Source organism: Coptis chinensis, chromosome 5, assembly GCF_015680905.1.
Source record: "Coptis chinensis isolate HL-2020 chromosome 5, ASM1568090v1, whole genome shotgun sequence".
Taxonomy (NCBI): Eukaryota; Viridiplantae; Streptophyta; class Magnoliopsida; order Ranunculales; family Ranunculaceae; genus Coptis; species Coptis chinensis.
Genome location: NC_141460.1, coordinates 46733428 through 46756635, shown reverse-complemented (window position 1 = coordinate 46756635; position 23208 = coordinate 46733428). Strand labels below are relative to the sequence as shown.

Below are 23208 nucleotides of genomic sequence, written 5' to 3'. Positions count from 1 at the left end.
GTCACTCAAAGCTTTTTTAACTCTACCTCCCGGTGGGTATATTGGTCGGCGATGGGGGACCATATCCAAGGTCCTGAATTAATATTCACACTATCCACCGGGTGGAAAAGGTGTTTGTAATAATGAAATTAGAAGTCACCCGAGACAAATTGAGGGTATTATCGCCAAACACTAGGTTTGGAAAGAAAAGCTCATGAGACTCACGATGAACTTGCAAATGTTATGGTCTAGTGACACCCATTATTTTGGAAGTGGATATCGTGTGAGGCGAGGGACTTTATTCTCGCTATCTTTGGACCTAGTTTTCTGCATTTAATTGATTTGTCGCTCTATTGATGGAAGTTTTTCTCAGTTCTAGGTGATTAGACTCAACCCGAAGCTACTTAGGTCGAAGTTAGGACTAGAATTCAGCAGCTTGGTTTTAAGTAGTGCGACTCTGCAAACCAAATGTGTCGGCCCCTATATAGTGGAAGAGTATAAACCTAAAAAGTTCCCAATGTTTGGGCACTTTGATTTGCTTTTTCTATGCTAAGCAATTTATCATATGCATATGAACTTTTATTTTGCTTGGAATATGCATTTGAACTTGATTTTGTGATTATGTTCGAGCTCTCCGTAATGCGGGTCATAGACTCATAGTAGTTTGATTATTTCACTAATAGAAAGCTCGGCCAAGAATATTAGCTCACTTGATTAGTTGATTGTTGTATGTGAGTTGTTTTTATTATTGCAATAACAAGTTGAAGGATTTTCTTGAGTACCTATGGCCACTAAGCCGTAATTGCATGTGTCTTGCATCACGAATTAAACTCTACCGATATATGTATTTACTGCAAGTTCAAACAGTTATAAATGAGATCTTTACACTATTTTCAGTATTTTGCTCTTCTTCTTGTACCGTGTTTTGCCATTTTGGCTATTTTCCTCGTCTTGTCCAAATGTTAGACTTGGTCTTGTGGTATTGGCGTCTTGCCCACACTTGTGCCACTTTCATCAGAACGTTTTAAGATCACAACTTTGAGGTTAACAACACCTCAAGCAAAGGGTGTTGAGCTAAGTTGGACTCTATATGCATTAACCTGGTCAATTTCTTGCAGATACTTTTCTATTTATGGTTAGTTCATCCAATTGAACCATCTTACCTATAATAGTATAATACTATCTTATTTTCTACGACAAAGTAATATTTCTTTTTTCTTATTATAGTATAGATATAGAATAAGTATGGCTCCACCTCGAGATGAAGCAACTATTGCTACTATAGTTGAGATGGGTTTTACTTTCGCCGAGCTGAGGAAGCCTTGAGCAGGTGGAAACAAACGATGGAGCCGCTTGTCGAGTTATGAAGATATGGTACACAATCCAGTTGAACCATAACTTTCACCGGATCTCGAGTCACCACTCGCTTGACACGTATCTCGCCAACTGAAGTTGAGGTGTTGGCAAGATCTACAATTCTAATATGTCGGTATCTACTCATCTTCTCTGTCTGAAGAAAGATAAGAATAATCCGATCATAAATTAGCTTAATTATTTACATATCGATATTATCTCCTACACATTGACTAAGTTTTCTATGATGGTTTTTAACGATATACTACTCTTGCAGAAACATAATGACAATCTTGAAAATCCGCCGTCTTCGTCTCTTCTTAGAACAGCCTGTGGTCTCTCATTCGTTGATTTTGAATTTTATATCTATTTTTGCTGGAGGAGCTGAAAAATAAGGTAAAGGAGGGTTTTGGCAACAGAAGGAAAAGAATGACATACTTACTATGGCATTGGGAACTCGAGAGCCTAGTGGTCGAAGTTAGGGCGGTTGGACAATATCGACTCCCACTATGTACTTCAATCTTCCTAATAAAAGATCAAAGAAATATCACGAGGATTTGGAAGTGAAGTTGAAAGAGAAAGAAGCTCAAAACGAGAAGTTGAAAATTTTGGTGCTACATGTGCTTAAAGAACAAGGTGAGACTAATTCACCAGCGATGACAGAACTGTTGAGCGAGTTGCTCAAGCAAGGACCAAAACTCGTCAACTCGTTGCCATTAGAAAATGTGGAATCCAATAGTGCCAAAAGTGATAATAGGCATAAGGTGATTGGCAAGTCTAAGCAGGTAAGTTTTTTGGCTTTAAATTTGTATTTTTGATTTTCTACATATTTCAAGTGTTCTCTTTAACTAAACTCATATTTAATGTATAGAGAAAAGATGGTGGTCAACAAAAAAAAGGTGTGACTTCAGTAAAACTTAAGTCGAAAAATGTACAGGTAAGCTCATTCTATAGTTGCCTTAACCATGTTATATTCATTGTGGTATAATAAATGCAGGGAATGATACGTAGCTTTTTCATTCCTTTATTCCAAGTGCTTCACATATACTAACTTGATGTACACTTCGTCATATAGTCAAAAATAGACAACGGAAAGAGCATTGTGGATTCCGAAAAACTTAAAGCTAAAGATGGGAAGGTAAAAAAAATATTTTCTTAATTAAAAAGGTTGATTAAATGTTTGTGTCAAATTTGTTACTAGATAATGTTGTTTTTGTTTTGCTTATTTGTTATAGGAGTAAATGCAGGGAATGATCGTGTAGTTTTTTTCATTCTTTTATTCCAAGTGCTTCACATATACTAACTTGATGTACACTTTGTCGTATAGTCAAAAATAGACAACGGAAAGAGCATTGTGGATTCCGAAAAACTTAAAGCTAAAGATGGGAAGGTAAAAAAAATATTTTCTTAATTAAAAAGGTTGATTAAATGTTTGTGTCAAATTTGTTACTAGATAATCCCTGTCTTTGTTTTGCTTATTTGTTATAGGACCAAGATTGTAGATTGGCATTGGGATCTAAAGACAACATTGTTGCCGGTGGGTGTTTTAGCAAGGAAGGGGCGGGAGGATACTTCACAACATGCCTTTGGGAGAGTCATATATGAAGGTCTCAATAAATAAAGCATTGTGTGGTGATGCCTTTCTCCCAGTTTGAAACGGCGATGAACATGTATTTGTTAAAGATCACGATAAACTTCGTTTGTGGCATGGCCTAAGGAACTTGTGATACTTAAAACTGACGAGGTAGTATAAGGATATGGATATTTGTATGGTAATTTATTTAATTTTGTTATATAAATATCAATTTTGTTCATCAACTTTTTGTTAGGTAGAAAAGCGTATTCCACTTCAGCGGGGCAGATTTCAATATAAGATCGAAAAGTTTGTGGATTGTGTCGACAAAATAGTGAAAAGAAAACGCTTTTATAGAAGTTCCAATGGTTGGAACTCTTTTCCATGATGAGATGGAGGAAGTACGAGTTTTAAAAGATGAGTTGATGGATGTGTGTGAGAAGAGAATGTTAAATGGTAGCTGCATTATCTCCTACATGAGGTATGAATAATTTGGTGAACTTATTTGTGTTAGTTATAATTTAACTTTTCATATGCGATGACTTAACAAAATGTATATATATGTTGTAGATATTTATATGCGACTTTTGGAATTGCTCGAGCAAACTATGCATTTGGTAACCCATAAATTTTTACTATTTATACAAAAGATGATGAGAAGGCTCGATATATTCAGAAGTTGGCTGAAGAACACTGTGATCGTGTGCTTTTAATTCCTTTCAACACAGGGTAACTGTGTTTATACATTTGTAGTACATATACATTATTTTCATATAATTAAAATTATTTTATTTTTATTTTTATTTTTATTTATTTTTTTCCGATTGGTTATATAATTAAAAGTACTTAATTGAATTTGTATCCACATAACTGGTCATGTAGGGGCATTGGGTCTTAATGGTTCTTGACATACCATCAATGGAAGTGTAATCTTGGTTGGATTCTTTAAAAGATTTTTAAGTGGGCGCGGATCCAGAATTTTTAAATTATTAGTAAACACGTGAGTTTAGTCTTTATTTATTGTATTTTTTCATTGTATATTTGATTCTATCTTGAAAATAATGAGAATGAAACAAATGCATTTTCATTTTCAGTCGCGATCAAGACATCAAATATGTCCAAAGGAAAGAGAAAGATGAATCAAATCCAAATTGGAACTATGTGACATAAAGCTTAGTTTCTTTGGAATACAATACAAAGTATCTTTCAATTTGTGTATGTGTTAATGCAAGTATTAATTATGTATAGTGCCCACAACAACAACAAGGGGAGGGATTGTATGCGGATATTATGTATTGCGCTTTTATCACGAGATTTAGTAGAGGATCCCGGTCCACCGATAAAAAGAAGGTGACTACAAAGTAGCATTATTTTTCATATAGTCTTAGCTAGCTTATAAATTGGTGCATTTGTAAATATGGTAGGCAATGCATTGCCTGCATCATTTATTTTCATAATATTTATAATATATTTTTCGTCGAGCAATTATTGGAGTTCTCTAGCAAGAAGAGTTACACCAATGAAATAGATGAACTTAGTCTTGAATTCATCGACTTTATCCAACAATTTATCGAGTAGTTAATTTGGGTAAGTGGGTTTCCATATTTTCCCTTTGTTTATGTATATATACTTTTCTTATCGTTTTTTTTTTACTTGTATAATATACCCTTCTTGATTCACTTGTTTTTAATTTTATATACTAGTCATAGTGGAATGACGACTTCATGATATGATCACGGTGTCATGGATCGATTAACGAGATGAATAGATGGCAGCTAGGTTTTGGTGTTGGAAGTCGCCTGACAAGCTAAGATATTGCTAGGATATTATTGGCGTTATGTAGTTTTTTTTTTTTTTTGTTTTTTTTTAATTATGATTCTTTTGGTATTGGAATGACTTCTTTTGTTGGGAGTCAAACTAGATGAAAAATACTTGGTTTGATCGATGAAATCAATAGAAGTTAATTGTTTTAAATGTTGTTTCTTTCTTCTTGAGTGGATGTTGTTTCCGTATCATAAAGCAGGTTAAAGTGATTTTGGTTGTGATGTTTTGATAAATGTATGTGGATGTTTGTTTATGTCATAAAAAGCAGGTTAATGGGATTTTGGTTATGACGATATAGGATGCAGGTTGAGAAATGAATCTGATTGAATACTAAAATGAGAAAATGTTTTTAAAAAAAATTATTTTCATTTGTCTCACTTTTGAAAAAAGTGACATAATATCTATTCAAAGTGACACAACTGACCACTCTTATGTGTCGCTTTCTTTTTCATACGAGTTATATGGAGTTGATTCCCAAAAGTGACACAAGAAGTAAGGGGCTTTTGTGTCACTTTTGACGTACTTGTGTCTCACTCTGGTCCAAAAGTGACACAACTAGTATACTTAATGTGTCACTTTTGACGTACTTATGTCTCACTTTGGTCCAAAAGTGACACAACTAGTATACTTAATGTGTCACTTTTGGCATTCTATGTCTCACTCTGGTCCAAAAGTGACACAAACTAGTATACTTAATGTGCCACTTTTGGCGTTTATATCTCATCTCTGGTCCAAAAAGTGACACAACTAGTATATTTAATGTGTCACTTTTGACGTATTATGTCTCACTCACTCTGGTCTAAAAAGTGACACAACTAGTATACTTAATGTGTCACTTTTGACGACTTATGTCTCTCGCTCTCGGTCCAAAAGTGACACAACTAGTATACTTAATGTGTCACTTTTGGCGCATTTATGTCTCACTCTAGTCCAAAAGTGACACAACTAGTATATTTAATGTGTCACTTTTGACGTACTTATGTCTCACTCTGGTCCAAAAGTGACACAACTAGTATACTTAATGTGTCACTTTTAACGAAATTATGTCTCACTCTAGTTCTAAACGGATACAACTAGTGTCACTTTTGATAAGCACTGTGACACTCTTTCTTAAAAGTGACACAAGAGGTTATTCTTAAGTGTCACTTTTATTAACAAAAAGTGACACATTTAGTAAGGCTTTTGTGTCACTTTTGGTAGAACTTTATGTGTCGGGGGCTTATAGGTCACTCCAGAATTAGTTTCAAAAGTGACACAAGTGACTTCTTGTGTCACTTAAAAAGTGACACAAAAAGCCCTTCTTTTAGTAGTGTCGTTGTTCTGAATTTTTAATTTAGGGAAGTAAAAATCAAACTAGTGATAGTCATAATCAAGGTGCAATAGATTCGTCTGTGGGATTCCTCAATATGGCATTTCTAGGGGACCAAGGTTCGATACATTTTCCAGTAGGAGGAGAATTGTTTGGAGATAATATGGGTAGTTTCATTATGGAGAAAAGCGATATAATGGATGTATGTAACATGGGTTGGTTCGATGCTGTTATTTTGGTGGTATACATGAGGTTAGAATATCTGCAAAATTTCATTATTGGTGTTATCGTAAATCTTAGATATTCATCTTTAGTTTTAGTAATTATGATTGCTTTATTTTTCTTTCTCTAGGATTCTTTATGATGAATTTGTGAGTTGTCGTGATGTCGTCGGATTTGTAAACCCTTTATCTTTCACAAGAGCTAATGGGAATGAGAAAACTCAAATTATTGGGGAGAGGTTGCAAAATACAAGTGGAAAAAGAGTTGTTCTTATCCCTTATAATCCATGGTAAGGATATTGTCTTATATTTTTAATATTATCCATGTTTTATCATTTTCATTAGAATGTATAATGTAGTTTTAATGTCTAAATTTTCTTTTTTAACCACACATGCCTCTGATCTTTTTGTAGTGGACATTGGGTTTTGATTGCCATTAATTTATCGCGGATGACTTTTCATTGGTTGGATTCGATGCATAATCTACCATCTAATGATATAGATATCTATTTTAACAGGTTTGTCATGAGTGTGTATGTATATGAAATAATTAGATCATTATGTGCTTATCTTTTACTTGCTAATTAGATTTTACATTGAAATTTATTTTGAAGTGCGGTCATGAAAATAGAAAGACTTGAAGGGAAAGGAAGCAAAGGTCCAGTGAAGTGGGAGAAGATTATGGTAATAAACAAATTCTTATGCATACATACTATGTGTTTGGAAAAATATATGCTTATGAATATTTTCCATGTTTGTACTTGGGGCCCGTACCAACCTGGTAGTAAAGAGTGTGGGTATTAAGTAATGAAGTTTATGAGAGAAATAATGGAAGCTTCTTCAGATAATTCTTTTGAAAATAAGGTATAATTCGTCATACACTAGCATTCTCTATTTTGTGTTACTCTTCATTATTTAGTTATTATATACTTTTTTATCTTTGATCGTGCAGATGACAAATCTATCCCTCAAAGATACATACACACAAGAGGAACTTGATGTAGTTCGACTTGAAATTCTTAGATTCATCCAGCATAATGGAGCGCTCGAGCTAAGCGTCGAGTCTTAGCTAGGTTTTGACCATTCCAGTTAAGGTGTGGTGCTTGGTCTCACCATTTTTTTTTTTGATATTTTAGATAAAACAAATAGATTGCTTTTTTGATTGATGCAACAAGTTAGGTCATTATTATTTTGATAGAACAAGTAAATTTGGATGTTTCTTTCATTATTGATGACTCAAAAAAGTTTAAAACTCTTTTAGCAATTCAATGTCTTTGTGTTGGATGTCTAAATTTATTTCTTTTGTTTGTGTTGCACTATGAATTGTTTATTTGAGCAATGTGTTTTTAAATCTAGTGTGGATATATATGGTGAAAATGGGCAGGTTGCAGGTTGAATGAATATGATTAGAATCAAATAATTAGGGTCTTTTATTTTTAAAAAAAATTGACTATAAACCACGGTTTGTATCCAACCGTCGTATATATCATATTTATTTCCCACGGTTTGCAATGACTATACACCATGGTTTGATAAGAACCGAGGTATAATCAGTTTATATAACCCACGGTTTGTATCCAACCGTCGTATATATCATCATATTTCCCACGGTTCACATCGAATATAGTAGACTTTTCGGGCTATTAACCATGGTTTGTAAATTCTAATACCACTGTTTTACTCAAAACTGTGGTATATAAGAGGTACTTTTCCTTATGGTTTTGTTAGAAGTATTTGTCATGGTGGTTGTTACCACGGTATGAAAACAGTGGCTAAAGGCTTTTTACCACTGTAAATAATAGTGGTATATGAGTTTTTCTGTAGTAGTGTATGGTAAATTAAAGTGGACTTACATATGAAGATTTTGAGCCAACAGAATCTTCATCTGATGAAAACAAGACTCGACGCGATCGCGTGTCATTTACGTTCGATGGGAAATGGTTCGCGGGTGTGTGTTACACGCGGACACATGTCTGACATATGCGGGTGCATTTCATTCATGGGCGCGCGTGTGACAGGCGCGCGTGTGATAAGACGATAAAATTGATATAATTTTACTAATGAATAAAGCGATGAAACTCTAAACACAAGTAAAACTAAAACTGAACTATACTCGTGATTATCAAAGATTTCTACTCCCGATACTATTGAAGTAGAGTTAGATTAGAAGATTCGTTCCACTCCTAGTTCTTTACCATTCAACTTCTCTATAATTGCGAATCTATCCAAAGTCTAACGAGAGTTTTACGAAGGGAATTCTAAGAACAAGATACTAACTATAATGATTCAACTACGAAATGCTACGGGATACTAAGGTTTGAATCTAGAATAAGAATTAGGGGGAATTGAATCCACCTTCAATCCAACTTAATATACTAGCATAAATTGTTGTAATCCAATTCTTACATTCTTATGGTAAGAATTGGTCGTTCTAATCCATAATTATACATGGCATCTCTACCAATTCATAACTAGCATGTGAGGATGTCCACCCATTCTCATGGCGAATAAACGACCTTTTAGAGGGGAATAGACTTTTACAACGATTCTACACTACGCAATCAACTTTTCATCAAGGTTTCATCAAACCCCTCTAATGGAAGTTTAGCCTTGATTCATTAAACTATCATTTCCATATGAATTAACACTAGACATCATAAAAAGATTGGAACTTTACTTATTTAAACTGAAATGGAAACTACTCATGCAATAATTGATTTAAACTAATAATGACAAATAAGTAAATCTAAGAATAGAAACAAATAATTAATGGAAAACAAAATTAGATTATCAAGAACTAAATATTTTATTGATCTAACAACTAAATAACAATCATTCAATATTGAAATTAAAACAAGAATAACAACTAATTAATTAATTGAAAAACTAGATCTAGAACTGAGCTTTAATGGCTATTTTCTATCCTAAGCTAATTGATCCTTAAGATCAAAGTCTTATGTGTGTAAATAGAGGAGACCAAATCCATATTTTTGTGCATGGGCTGAGGGTCCATGTTTTGGGCCGGAATATCGAGCCCAAAGCCCAATTTCTTCTGTTAACAGGGCCATTTTCAGCTGGTTTTGACTTCAACAGGCTTTTCATCCACTTCTGCTCCTCTGATTGGGACAAGGTTTGGACTATTGGAAAGCTCTTTCCGAGCTGGTCGTTTTGACATAACGTACGCCCAATTCTGAGGACTGAGCCCAAAGATACAATCTTCGGAAGTTCTACTGACTTTTGTGTGCTTTTTCTGCCCGTCTTGGCCTTTAATCACATAACTTCTTGGCAACCAACCCTTGCTCCTTTATATCGCCAAAGTGGCATATTTCTGCACATAATTGACTTCAATGTCTGAAATACATAAAAGTACGTAATTAGGATTAACTCTTATTTATTACTCGCATAATTTGTCTAAAAGTATTATTGTTAAAAGGTTTAAACTACAGTTTTGGGCTCTTATCAAACCACCCCCAAATAATATTTTGCTTGTCCTCAAGCAAATATGAGAAATTAGCATAAGTGACCAAAAATGGAGTCCTAACTAATCTCGTTTCACCGAGTGCGATTGCATTGACCATATGCAACAAGGCCTTAAACCACTAGGAATTCCCTAGTGGACAAGTTATAGCCTCGTGAGAGTTTTCCAGTGAAGGTACTCACAAACTTCATCTATACTACAACGACTTAGAAATAACTATTGTTTCCTTATCTATGTCTCAATTATCTATACATCTCACTAGCATTAAATACAGAATAATCAAGTCGAAACCTAAGCTAGTATATGCATAATAATCAATCATCTACGAATAAACATATATACAATGAGTAATACTATGAGATTAACTAGCAGGTCCGTTTATGAAAGCTCGGAATAGCGTCTTTAAGTAGGTCCTCACATAAATGTCAAGATAAAAACCACTCTGATTTGTTCGCTCAAGTTTTGCTACTCCAGTGTGCAGTGGGCACACTTTACCTTACAAACTCAATGACACATAAGGAAGCCGGAGTCGATCAAACACATCTGCCACTTACTATCACACTAACCTATTCCTAATTGAGCTAGAGGTCTTTATTAGGTATTGTGGGGATTAGGAGATGGTTTAAGAAGGAAGGAAATGGATATTCAAAAATGACAAATCTGAGATAATAGAGTTTTCATATTATGTAACTAGAGAAAACTTTGTTCTTTACTTTTGCTTCTACACTTTGTTTTCATCCTTAGCCATATTTTTCTTTTTCTTTCGCTTTTGACTCCTTTGATTCTATTTTTGGAGTTCTAACTCTTTATTTTCTTTTTTTTTTACTTTTTTTTTTATTTGGATGGAAACTTACTTTTCTCATCTGAAGCGACTAACAAATTCTTGATTTCAAAGGTTCTTCCCTTTTCTATTCTTCATCTCTATTCTCATACTTATTCAAAGAATTGGGTAGGTTGATTTTTTTTTTTGTTTTGTTTTGTAACAGGGTAAAGGATTTGCGGTTTATGAAAGGCTCAGAGGGGCGACTAGCGGAAAATAATTCATAGGTATGAATTTCTTGCTATATCGATCTAAAGAGGGCCTAAATTCTCGCTTAGGATATGGTATAGTGATCAAGCAAGTGGACGTGTGATTTTTCTATCCGGATTTTACTACTCCCTTATGTCATTTCTCAAATGTTTTACTCATATAAAGCTTTAGGCTATATTCTCACAGGAGTTGTAGAATAAGTACTCTAGCCTAGATTTCAAAAACTTACTGCTAACAATCATAGATACTCATGTAACTTATTTATAGATAGATACAAAGACTACTACCTACATATTAGCCTAAGTTTCTAAAAACTATTCTAATGCAAAAGCTACGATAGACTTCTAGATTATTGAGAGCATAGATAGAGAAGGAAAATAATACCAATATTTCTAAGTGTATAGCATACTTTTTATTTATATTTTTAAAAAAATTGTATGCACTTGTTTTTTTTTTTTTTTTAACTAGAAAACAAGTGCATATTATCCATAACTATATCCTAACATATGCCTTATTTAGACATGTTTCTATGCCCCACCCCCAACAAACAAGAAGCATGCTTTGTCCTCAAAGTATTTAAATAAATAGGGTAGAGAAATACCATGGAAACGCGTGAAATTCTAGGACATCTACAAAACAAGGTTATAACATACTAGTATAGAAAAGGAAGAATAGACGCAACTCTATATGAGTTCCACCCATTATGGGGTTAAGAAGAATCAAATTGTTTGGGACATAAGCAAACACTAACTGAAAGTAAAAACCTACCTTAACTCCCGTTTCTAAGCATTATCCTCTTCATCTTTAATAAAGAGATGCGGTTCCTTCTCATATTATACATATCTATATCCTAACAGATACCTTAGGCTAAGTCCAATGGTTTGGTGCACCAAAACACCAAACCACAATAGCACAGTGGATACAGTTAGTGGGATAGCGAAATCAAACCCAATGGTTTATTTTTCCAAAATTCGCCCGATGACAATGGCGTGCGGCCTGAAATATTAAATATCGGTTATTTGTTTCCAACAATAATATTGACTTTTGTTATCCGCCATCAGCAAAGGCGGGCAAAAAATAAAAAAAAAAAAAAAAAAAAAAACCATTTTTTAAATCGCCACTCCCACCACAGTGTAGTTATTTATCTCCTAATATTACCCTTTTCAAACAAAAACACCCGAACACCAAAAAAAAAACTCTCACTCTCACTCTCACTCTCAACACGCTCAACACCACCGCTAGAAAAATAGAAGTCAAGAAATTGGCCAAATTTTGGAATTTTCATTGCCACTTCCCATAAAATGGTTTGAAAGAAAGAGGGAAGCAAAAAAAACTGCAGCAGTAATTCTACAAGCTTGTTTATAGTACTCTTGTACTTTACATCAAGCTAAAATGTGAATCAAGAAATCCCTTTGTTTTGATTTATAGTTGTTTTTGTGATTGCACACCAATTATTTGTTCAATTTCCTTCAAAGCATGTTTTTATGGTACATATAAATGCGTGAAACTTTTTTTTTTTTTAAAGATGGTACAAATACAACCAAGAGTAGTGCGACATTCACACTATATTTGTTACATGGCTGTGGAAATGTATAAATCACTTGATAGGGTGGTTACCTTAACCTGTTCCATAGGTCAAACAATTCCAAAATTTGTTCTGTAAAACTTAGTACAGGGTAAATGAATTATATCTCAATGACACGCATTTAAAAGAGGTAATAACACTTTATCTAGATATGGACTGTTCAGATTGCCAAGGGCATTCGCGACGAGATCATCTCCTTTGTAGCATTCTAACTTTCTCTCAACAATATTAAGGGTGTTTAAACTCTATTCGTATAGCAATTTTGCAGATTTAGTTCTCAACACTTTTTTTTCACTCTTCGTAATTTTCTCTTCTGACTTCTCATTTTTGGATATAGCCTTCTTGATGGCTTTCATCTTTCTAACATTCTTTGATCTCTTCATGGGCACTCCCTTCTTGATCTTTCTGTTGAGAACACCGTGAACAGAATCTTTAGCTGTAACTTCTGTTGTGTCCATTCCTTGGGGAGTATCTGATACTGTGGGCATCGAGATATCCATCGAAGTTGCACCATTTTTCTTATCTTTCTTTTTGTTTCTGCTCTTCGCCATTTCTTATTCTAATAAGTTTCTGGAAATTGTTTTTGTTACTTCAATAGATAAGTTTCTTGGAATGCGTGAAACTTGGGCCAACATAAAATGAGTGAGTGAGTGAGTGCAGCTACGCAAATAATCACACCCCCCCAGAGGTTAGAAGTATTAGTTCATTGCATTGTTTATGACCATAGTAAAGGTGGATGTCAACTCCAAACAATCAAATCAGTCATGCATGATCAAGCTAAAGAGAACGCCCCGAACATATTATTCTCTTTTATTTCTCTGAAATATGCATATATCTAAGTGCTATAGTATGTACAATCACTCATCTTTATGTGATAGCCGAAATGTTCAACTCTTATATTGTCTGAGGTATTTTTACCTTTGTATTGGATGAAAGACCATATGGTTCAATGGCGACGATCAAATCTTCAAATGTCAATTGCATATTTGTGTGGGGTGACCTATTAAAAATTTAATGTCTGTGATTATGATTATGATTATGATTTATGATGTGAGCCTTTTTTTTTTGTTATCTTGTTGTAATGAATATAATTGATTTTGACCCTTTACCAAATTGTTGAAACTAATGAAACCATCAATGCTAACATTACGGTTGCATTATAACACCCCCAATAAAAATGGCACACATTTTTTTTTTCTCTCAGAGACTCGGAGTCTTGAGAAATGGTGATCTGGTTTTGCTTTTATTCCTAATTGGGACGTCAGTTGTTCATCTGTGAACATTTCCATGTGATATGAAATTATGAACCTAGAACTCAATAGTTTGAACTAGTATTTTGCATATTTGCAAGTGTAGGTGTTTTAGTGTTTCCACCCACTGAAGAAAGGGTGCAAATTTAGCGGACTTCAAATTACCAGGTTTTTGCGTCTCTTTTAAGTAGAATTTCAAGATAACAACACCTTGGAAGTTGGAACATCTGTATCTACACTGAAATCTTTACAGTGTGAACCTGAATGTCGTGTAAGCAAAATTAAAGGGAGAAACAAAATAGTTTTGTAGATTATATGCAACTTAGTTACTACTCTACTTTTCTAGTGAAACCTAGGGGGAGGGAGGTTCGACTAAATTACGCTTTCTCAGGTTTCATTTCTCTTGTATTGGTATTGAATTAACTCCCTCTAGTTTTATCATTGTTACGTCGCAACCTTTGGTTACAGTATCTTCTTCTCTGCAAATACCATTCATAATGTCCTTTAGGCCATATACTGTTCAATTTCGGAGATAGCACATTTTATGGTTATAATACATTGGGGGGAGTGAATTCTTTAGGCCATATAGTTGCGTGTAGGGTGTTAGCCAATCTAGCCATATTCTAAAGATATGGGCAAACAGGGTGTTAGGCCTTTTATATATTCAAGTTTTCGAACTTGTTACAATCCGCGTCTCTTATTTGAATCTATCTTGAACCAGTTGATGCATCATAGAAGGAATTATGGCAATGGTTATTCTAGTGGACAAAAATGAAGGTGCTGAGATTGACAAAGTCCTCCTCATTGCTAGTCTATACAAGAGAGTGCGTGTTATGATTAGCTATTTTAGGAGAGGCCTTTTAAAATTTGTTGAATTTCAATTGTTATTTATCAATATTTCACTTTGATGTTGTTCTCTCAATTCTTCTTTTATAATTTCACTTTCTTATCGTACACAATTATGTTTTTATAATTTGGTTAGATTTTCGTTAGTTTATAATGATGTGTTATAAAACCATGGCAAGTTTCAATTGATGTGCTACAAGTTTTTGTGGGACAATTTAGTCACTAATAACTTCCCTGCAAGCTAGTTCTTCAAGCACTTTGACTTGGATTCTCAATACATATTAGCGAGTTGCTCCTTCATTCGAAGCCAAGGTTAGAAACACATTGTTTAAGTCTCAGCAATACGTCCACTTGATTTGGTAAATGATGTGTTAGTATCCTTTTGAAGGATAACTGGAGTTTTTCTAGGTTAAGGAGACTACGATTGTGTGTTGATATACGTAGAATACTATAGTGTGGTCTAGTTTTGTGTCATACCATCAGTAGAAAGAAAATGCGACACTTAATTTTATTTGTCGTAATGCCATATCATCTAATTTTGTGTCATATCTTAACTTGCACTTAATTTTATTTGTCGTAATGCAAGACCAATTTATTTAGTTTCATATTATTAATTATGTTTGATTTTGGTGTTAATTTATTTCTCACCAGTTACAATGTCCGGCATTTTACACAAATTCAGAGGTAAGGGTACAAAGTCGAAAAAGTCAGGGACACCAAATGCCCCAAATCCAGAAGATGTACGTGTAGGGACTTCTTATTCTGAGTTTGATCCTAGTTCTTATCAACATGTTATTGTAGAGGAAAGTACACACATATCCTTTACTCTTCGTGAAGGTGGTGGAACGAAGGAAAAAGTCGGTAAGAAAGGGACTTTGGCCCCTGTTATGGAATGGTTGAGCCAAGTGAACTTTGGAGAATTTCAATTGATGCTTCAAAATGTTGGTTTTGACGTCTTTTCTCAAATTGATATTGAAAAGTACGATAGACAGTTAGTTGAAGCAATTGTAGAGAGATGGTGGGACTCTATCCACACATTTCATTTTCCATGTGGCGAGATAGGCTTTACGCCCCTTGATTTCTCAATGCTTACAGGGTTGCGTGTTGGAGAAGGAAAGATTGTAGCTTTTGATTCAAAATATGAGTTATTTGATGAGGCTGTCAAATATTTACCTTTTTTAACAGTGGATGAAATTTATAGTGGCAGCATCAAACTGAGTCATTTAGAGATGTATACAGCTTATGCAGTGCAAGATGGTGTTAATAAAAGAGAAATAGGGTTTCGTGCTTTCATGTTGTATGTTATTGGAAATGTATTGTTAGCAAATTCCCACAACAAGGTTCGTTTGGGATATCTAGCTAGTCTTATTCAGATAGATGAGATCGGTAGTTTTGACTGGAGAGGAGCTGCATATACGCATCTGATTATGTCTTTGGACTTGGTATGTCGTTTTGGTATTGGCAATGGTAGTAAAGCTGTGGTGGGGATGTGGCAAGTCATTGAGGTAGTTAAATTTATTTATTTTTTAAATGGATTTGATTAGTTAGTTATGTGCTAATATATTTGTTTTTGTTCAATACTAGTATTATTCCTATTTTCAAAATGGCATGCACGTTCGGATACTTGAAGAGCCCGACCAATTTCCTGTTATAAATAATTGGGGTCCAACTTACCGTCATAAGGTTGTGGGTGAAGCCCATTGTAATCTAAGTCTAGCATGATAGCAGGTAGAGTCTCGTACTCGGAGTTCTATTGTATGGCTACCATGGGTAGATTCCACATGCATACGCATAAATCATCCGTATGTTTGGAAAGAATTAGAGTTGACTAGTTGGTGATGCATCTTGTTTGGACCGTTAGTAAATGTTTGGTATTCAGGAGAGCGTTGTCGTCGCCAAGTCACTAGCGTTCCTTCAATTCCTTGTGATCCCCCTTCGCATATGAATCTTAACGGATGCCAGACTGATATATTGCTCCAATGGTACAACAGTGGCAACATTTCTATTGATGCCTTGATTAGACAGGTTAGTGAGCAGCAATACACTGACTATTGGGCTCGTGTCTCAGTGGGGATGCTTCTACCCCCAACTTATAGAGGTGTGAATGTGGACTTTGTTGGTGCATCTGGTCTTAAGGAGGATGTAGGTATCTCACAGCCGATGGGGGCAACCCTTAATAGCTTATCATATCCCCCATTGTCACAAGTTGAGGTAGTTGTTACTCCTGAAGCCAATTGGGTTATCCCTATTACTTGTCGTAATGGTGAAATCTTTAATTTACGTGTTCCACCAATTGACAAAGATTTGGTGCCACATCTCCCTATTGATGTCAACTTGACACCAGTAAGTAAATTAAATAGTTTATTTTATTTTATTTTTTGTATCAATTTTTAATTTATTTAATTATGGTATCAATTTAGGCACAGTTGAAGACGATGTTAGAGGACTATATGCATGCCAAGGCTTCTATGGCTAGTTTTATTTGCAAAATGAATAGTGGGTTGCATGTTAATAAGGATGATATATTGGAATACGCTCGTCAAGAATTGAATAGTCATGACATTTCATATTCTGAATACCCTGAAGTAGTTGCGCCTCAGATAACCCCCCCACAAGTTCAGACTCGACCATCTATCTCAAGGGAGGATGTATATGTCCCTCATTTTGTGGGTGAATCAACTGATCCATCCATGTGTTACTCGAGCTCACAGGGAGAAGGAAGTAGCAGTTATGGTTTCTATTAGTATTCCAGTCAAGCTTGTAAGCCATCTTATCTACTTGGTATTTATTGTCTTCAGTCTCTGATACCACAACTAAAGGAAATTTTCCCATCCTTTTATATAAGTTGGTTTGCTAAGAAACATTACTGTTAGTTCTATAATGGCGTCAGAAAAATTTGATCACTGAGAGTCTGAGATAGGACCTTTGATCACTTTGATATAATAGAATCAATTTGATCACTGAAAAATTTGATCACTGAGAGTCAAAGATATTTGCTTATGGGATAAGTATCTAAGTGGGGATCCCTGGGGGTTCAGGTCCCACATGTGAAGACCCTTTGAGCAGTTACAGCACAAACACCACTATCACCATCATTGCCATACTTCATCTTGTTACTCATGAAATGGCCCAACTCATTTGGCTATCTGAAGTGTTTCTGTAGAATTCATAAAAATTTTAAATTTGCATAGCCTTTGATTTCTGTAGTTTAAACACCAGTATATTGTTGTAGTTTAAACACCAGTATATTGTTCGTATTGTGAAGATAGTTAATTTAATGGCTTTTGTATGCTTGCAGACGACAAAGACACTTTCAGCATGGATGACAAAATGGGGGATGCAGAGTTCGACATTAAGCCTTTTCTCGAGGCCGTCAAAATGCATCTAGTGGGCATAGTCAACCTAATGACTTGGATTCTAGATGAGGTAGATGATGTTCACGACGAAGATGATGCTCCTAATGCTCATGATAGTAGTATTTCGCAAGATGATATTCAAATCAATATACATGAGGACGTTCGGTACAAGAAATTGATGGAAGATGCATTGCAGCCCTTGTATCCTTCGTGTGAAGGTAAACATTCAAAGTTGTCAGCGACAATTGAGCTATTAAGGATGAAGTCTAGACATCAGTGGTCTAATAATAGTTTCACACAGTTGTTGGGATTCTTAAAGAGGATTCTGCCGGATAAGAGTACATTGGCTGTTAAAATAGATAGTGCTAAAAGTATGATAAAGGCATTGCGTGTGAAGTGTGAGGTTATCCATGCATGTCCAAATGATTATATTCTATACAAGGGAAAGATAATGAAAATAGAGTTATTTGTCCTGCATGTGGTGCGAGCAGATGGAAGCCAGCTGATGAATCCAAGCCAAGGGCTAAACCTTTCCCAATGAAGAAGCTAAGATATTTTCCTTTATCTGAAAGGTTGCAGAAGATGTATAGTGTGCCGTGGCTTGCTTAGAATATGACTTGGCATGCAAAATCAGTTCCAAACCAAAGTCATATGCGACACCTGAGTAAGGGGTGTTGTTGTTCATCTTGAATCTATGCCAAGAAAGATGGTTTTGATGATAGAAACTTTCACTCTCTAAGCTTTTCTAATCAAACTATGGGTTGTTTTTTGGTGTTATCAAAGTAAAAACTTTAGCTGGTTAATGGGAAGCTTCAAAACTAGACTTTTAATATTGTTAAGATGAAAACATGTATGGAAAGAGATTTGTTAAGATTGCTAATTAGTCACCAAGTAACACTCATTTGAACTTGTCAAATGAGTGAATTTGTGTTTGGGGTTGTGAATGCAAGCTTAGAAAGATGTAATGAGATAAGAGTAGTAGGAACAAGATTGAAAACTTTGTATTGAAGACAAATATGAACTTGAATCATTAACTAATGCTTGAAGAACATGAAAATGGAAAACAAGGTAAATAACAATTAAACTATTAATTAAAACATATTAAACTACTCCTAATGACCAAAGATTAATTCTAGGGTAAGTTCTCTCTCCTCTCACTTTGGTTTATATACTACACCATTTACACTTTATAACTTTGCCCTCATCCTTTAGAAATAAGAAACCACATTAGGGTTACTTTATGCTTTAGGTATCTTCTTGAACAAGCTTGCTAAGGATGCCTACTTTTTAGTTGAGGATATAATCTTTGGTCTTTTGGGTTAAGGACATGATCTTTTGCCTTTTGGTTTTAAGTCCCTAACTGTTGACCGTTGACTTTGACTTTTTGCCACTTTTTCTCCTAAGCTGGAATCTTCCCAAGCAACGTCAATAACACTCCTTTTTGTGCTTAAATGCATGTATTAGGAGTATAATTCCTAAATGGCCAGTATCTTGAAAAAAGTAGCAAAAGTTATGAGTTGTCTGTTCATTAAGCATAAGAAGGGCATATTTGAAGCATTGTAAAGGTAATTAAATGCATATTTGGGGACTGATCAACTACCCTCAAACAGCATTTTGCTTGTCTTCAAGAAAAGATGAGAGAAAAAACTAAGATCACAAATGTGTAATTTGTTATGCCAGTCTTGTTTCGCGGAGTGCGATTGCATTGACCATATGCAACAAGGCCTTAAACCACTAGGAATTCCCTAGTGGACGAGCTTAAGCCTCATGAGAGTTTTCCATAGAAGGTACTCACAAACTTCCTCTATCTAGTACAAAATGTCTTGTTTCCTTGTTTATTCTCAGAAGTCTATACATCTCATTAGCGGGGGAATAAGGAAAAACTCCTTTGAACTCAGAATAACATATACACAGTAATTTAATTATCTAAAGATAAACGTGCAAATCATGAGCGATGAAATGCAAAAGCAGAGTCGTTACCGAAACTCTTAGAGAGCATCCTTAAGGTGGGTTCTCACAGGAATGTGTTAAAACACAAACTATTTGATAGATTCACTCAAGTTTTGTTCTCTCAAATGCAGCGGGCTTTTATATTTCTCATATACACGAATGACGTCTAAAGAAAGCCAAGGTTGATTGATCACACTTCGCACTTACTATCACACCGTCCTATTCCTAGTTGAACTAGAGCTCTTTTATTAGGAATTATGAGGCTAAGGTAGTGGTTTAGAAATAAAAAGGAAGGGAAAACAAACTCTCATAAGTTAAGAAATTGGTTCTTCTAGATATTTATAACTAGTGAAGAACCCCATTTTGTTCTTTTGCTTCCAAATTTGTGATTCATTCTTTAGCCCTTTGGCTTTGTGACTCCATATGATGTTGATTTTTGGGAGTTCTAACTTTGCTTTTGTTTCTTTTGAAATCGACTCCTTTTGATTTTGAACTTTTGGGAGATTTCGATTTTTGAATCTTTTCTTTTCTTTTCTTTTCGAAGCTTCTAACTATTCTGTTTTTGTACAATGCCTTCTCTTCTCTTTTTACTGTTCATCTAATTCTTAACTCGTCAGCTAGGTATGCTTTTCATTTTGTGTTGTAACGGTTCAGGGATTCATGGTAAAGAATAAAAAGGCTTTTAGAAATTGGTGAAGGCTCAAAGGGTGTAACTAGAGGAAATTCTATCTTTTTGGGTTTTTAACATTTATTTGGTTATATCAATCCAGAAAGGACCTTAATTCTCTCCTAGGATATAGGGTGGTGATCAAGCAAGTGGACCATGTGGTCTTTCTATCCAGACATTCTTTGTGTCATCACTCAATAATCATTCAAATGAGGCTTTTGGCTAGATTCTTACAGGATATGAAACTTAATTGTTCTAACCTCGACTTCGGAAACTTACTGCTATATACAATCAATGATGCTAATGCATGCCATTCACGAAAAGATGCAGAAATTATTGTATGTATATTAGTCTGAGTTCAAAGAATGAATTTTTACTATATTGCTATATTGAGACTTCTAAACCATTTGTTCATCATAGAAAAAGGAAAACAATACTTTTAGTACTAAATAGAAAAATATTTTTGGTCTTTCCGAATTTTTTTTTACAGAATGAAAGAAATATAAAAATATACTTAATATATCTATTTAAGAATTGCTTTATAATAAATGCCTAGTTTTTGCAGAATGTTACTATACCACCCCCAAACTGAAATATACTTTATCCTCAAAGTATGAAAAAAAAAATGAAAGAGATTACCATAGGAACATGAACGAAAACGATTGTAATATGTACTATGTTCTTCGTGATGAGAATATACCACCCCCAAACAAGTTTGGAGCGTGGGTTGATAGATATAGAACAAGATGTACATGGGGTAACTAAAAGGTAAAAACATAATTATTCTAACATGAAAATTTTAGGTTTTTTTTTTTAATTTATTTGTAAAAACATGCATATTACAGAAATAAGAAAATTTGGGCATGATGTATTTGTATTTTCTTCTACTCATATACCACAACTTCTCATACAAATTCCACAATACACATGCATACATAACAAATAATACTAATATCAGCATATATACAACTACAAGTGCAGAAAGTAAAGGCATGTACTAATACGAAAACAAACTACATCTATCTATGCGGACACTAGGGAGCTGCCTAGTCAGAATTCGTGCGTGGTGACTAACTACGTCGAGACGAACTCGAACTACTATCTCCCTGCACGCGTAGAGCTCTCCAAGTACGAGGACTAGGATCTGGAACTATCGCATCTCTCAGCTCCTGAAGAGTCTCGAGAGTGCTGGCCTGAAAGTCACGCAACTCTCACTGAACTGTACTCAACAACTGATGAAGTTGACGTTGACCCTCATGCATGAATCTCAAAGTATCTATGGGTCGCGTGAACTGAGATCGATCTCCTATAGCAAAGTAGGCTACTAGAGGTGGAGGAGGAGCGGCGTCGTTGTCGAGACAATGCTCGATCTCGTCTACAGCCTTTGGGGACCAGTCTTGATGAACGCAGTGAAGGTAGACAAAACTGAATGTGGCAGACTTCACTACCACAAACTCACTCGGAACTACTGCTCCCCAACTAAGCATGGCTTAGTTACAAGGGTAGGAAGGGGAGCAGTATTTCATCTAGTCTGAGTAAGCTAGTCTCACAAGAAAAAACAAATACAGAACCCGTTGTTTTGGGTTTGTAAGATCCAAAGAATGTGAAGGATCGACTTATCTATATCTGAAGGTTTCATCATCCCCACTAGGTTGTGCGCAATCGAAGTTGCCACTGCCAGCTGGTTCTTCCTCAAGGAAGTCTGCCTCGCGCAGGTGGAACCAATGACGTACTTGCCCTCTAACAAAGTCGCATGCCTCAAATCGAACACTGTGCAATAGAACTGCTGACTCTCAAGGACTTCATGTAGTGCCTGGATACCCAAAACTGACCCAATTGACTGCCTAGTCAACTCATGCAAACCTCCCCCAAAGGAAATGGTAATGAAAGCCTCGTTATTGCGAGCTAAGCTGCGATAGGAAGCTTGAACAAGAGAAGGGGAGTGGTGAGTAGTACGTTCTAGCAAAAGTGACCTCCAACCTCTTCTAAAGATCTGACCCTAAAAGAAAACATCAAAAACCCCTGAATCAAATAGATTTGAAAAATCCATTCCAGGTACAATCTTTCAATTGGCAGCCATGGGTGGATGTTTTATTAAATTGAAAGTTGATATGAGGTGGTGTGAAGCCCTAGAAACTTGATCAGCTCCCAAATATGTGTTTTATTACCCCTTTATTAATGCATTACAGTCTCTCTTACGCTTAACGAAAAGACAACTCATAGCTTTTACTACCCTTTTCAGGTTAAAGAGTATTTCAGACTACTTATCATAAAAGCTGCGTCTTAGCACCAAAAGAAGCATTAATTACGCTTATTATAAAGACCAGTAGTTGCTATGGAAAAGTGCTGAAAAAGTCAACCGGTCAAAGTCAACTGTCAAAATCAACAATCAATAGTCAATAGTCAATAGTCGAAGGACTCAAATCAGAAGGCCAAAGATGGAGGCCATTATCTCAAATTATGAAGACTTATCCCTAAACCTATCTTGGTCAAGAAGGCACCCATAAAGGAAAAGTGAAAGGGGTGAGGTGTCTAGTTTAGAATGGATGAGGGCAAATCTGTAATTGGCAAAAAGAGGGGTATATAATCAAAAAGCAAAGGAAAGAGAACTTATCCATTGTATTAGGATCCAAACCATTTGGTTTGCTTTACTTTTCTAGTCTTGTTTTTCAATTCAAGTTTTACTTTATTGTTCTTCATTTTCTAGTATTTCAATCTTGTTATTTTATCTTGTTTATTTCAATCAATAGATATTTTTTTGTTCTTCTTGTTTTAATCTTTCATTCA

General features: G+C 35.1%; 1 protein-coding gene across 1 annotated transcript; it reads left to right on the top strand.

Moving 5' to 3' along the window:
- The first annotated feature begins 1841 nt into the window (after positions 1-1841).
- LOC147497692 (uncharacterized) lies at positions 1842-2937 on the top strand. Its single transcript, XM_086562975.1, has 5 exons — positions 1842-2117; positions 2204-2269; positions 2408-2470; positions 2660-2722; positions 2821-2937. Exons 1-5 carry the CDS (start codon positions 1842-1844, stop codon positions 2935-2937), a joined length of 585 nt encoding a protein of 194 aa, XP_086419101.1.
- Positions 2938-23208: the final 20271 nt, after the last annotated feature.

Excerpts from the sequence above, each read along its gene's own strand:
- LOC147497692 (XM_086562975.1), top strand. The coding sequence starts at position 1,842 with ATGTACTTCAATCTTCCTAATAAAAGATCAAAGAAATATCACGAGGAT. Across the intron at positions 2,270-2,407 it reads TTAAGTCGAAAAATGTACAG|TCAAAAATAGACAACGGAAA; the intron begins GTAAGCTCATTC and ends TTCGTCATATAG. Across the intron at positions 2,723-2,820 it reads TTAAAGCTAAAGATGGGAAG|GACCAAGATTGTAGATTGGC; the intron begins GTAAAAAAAATA and ends TATTTGTTATAG.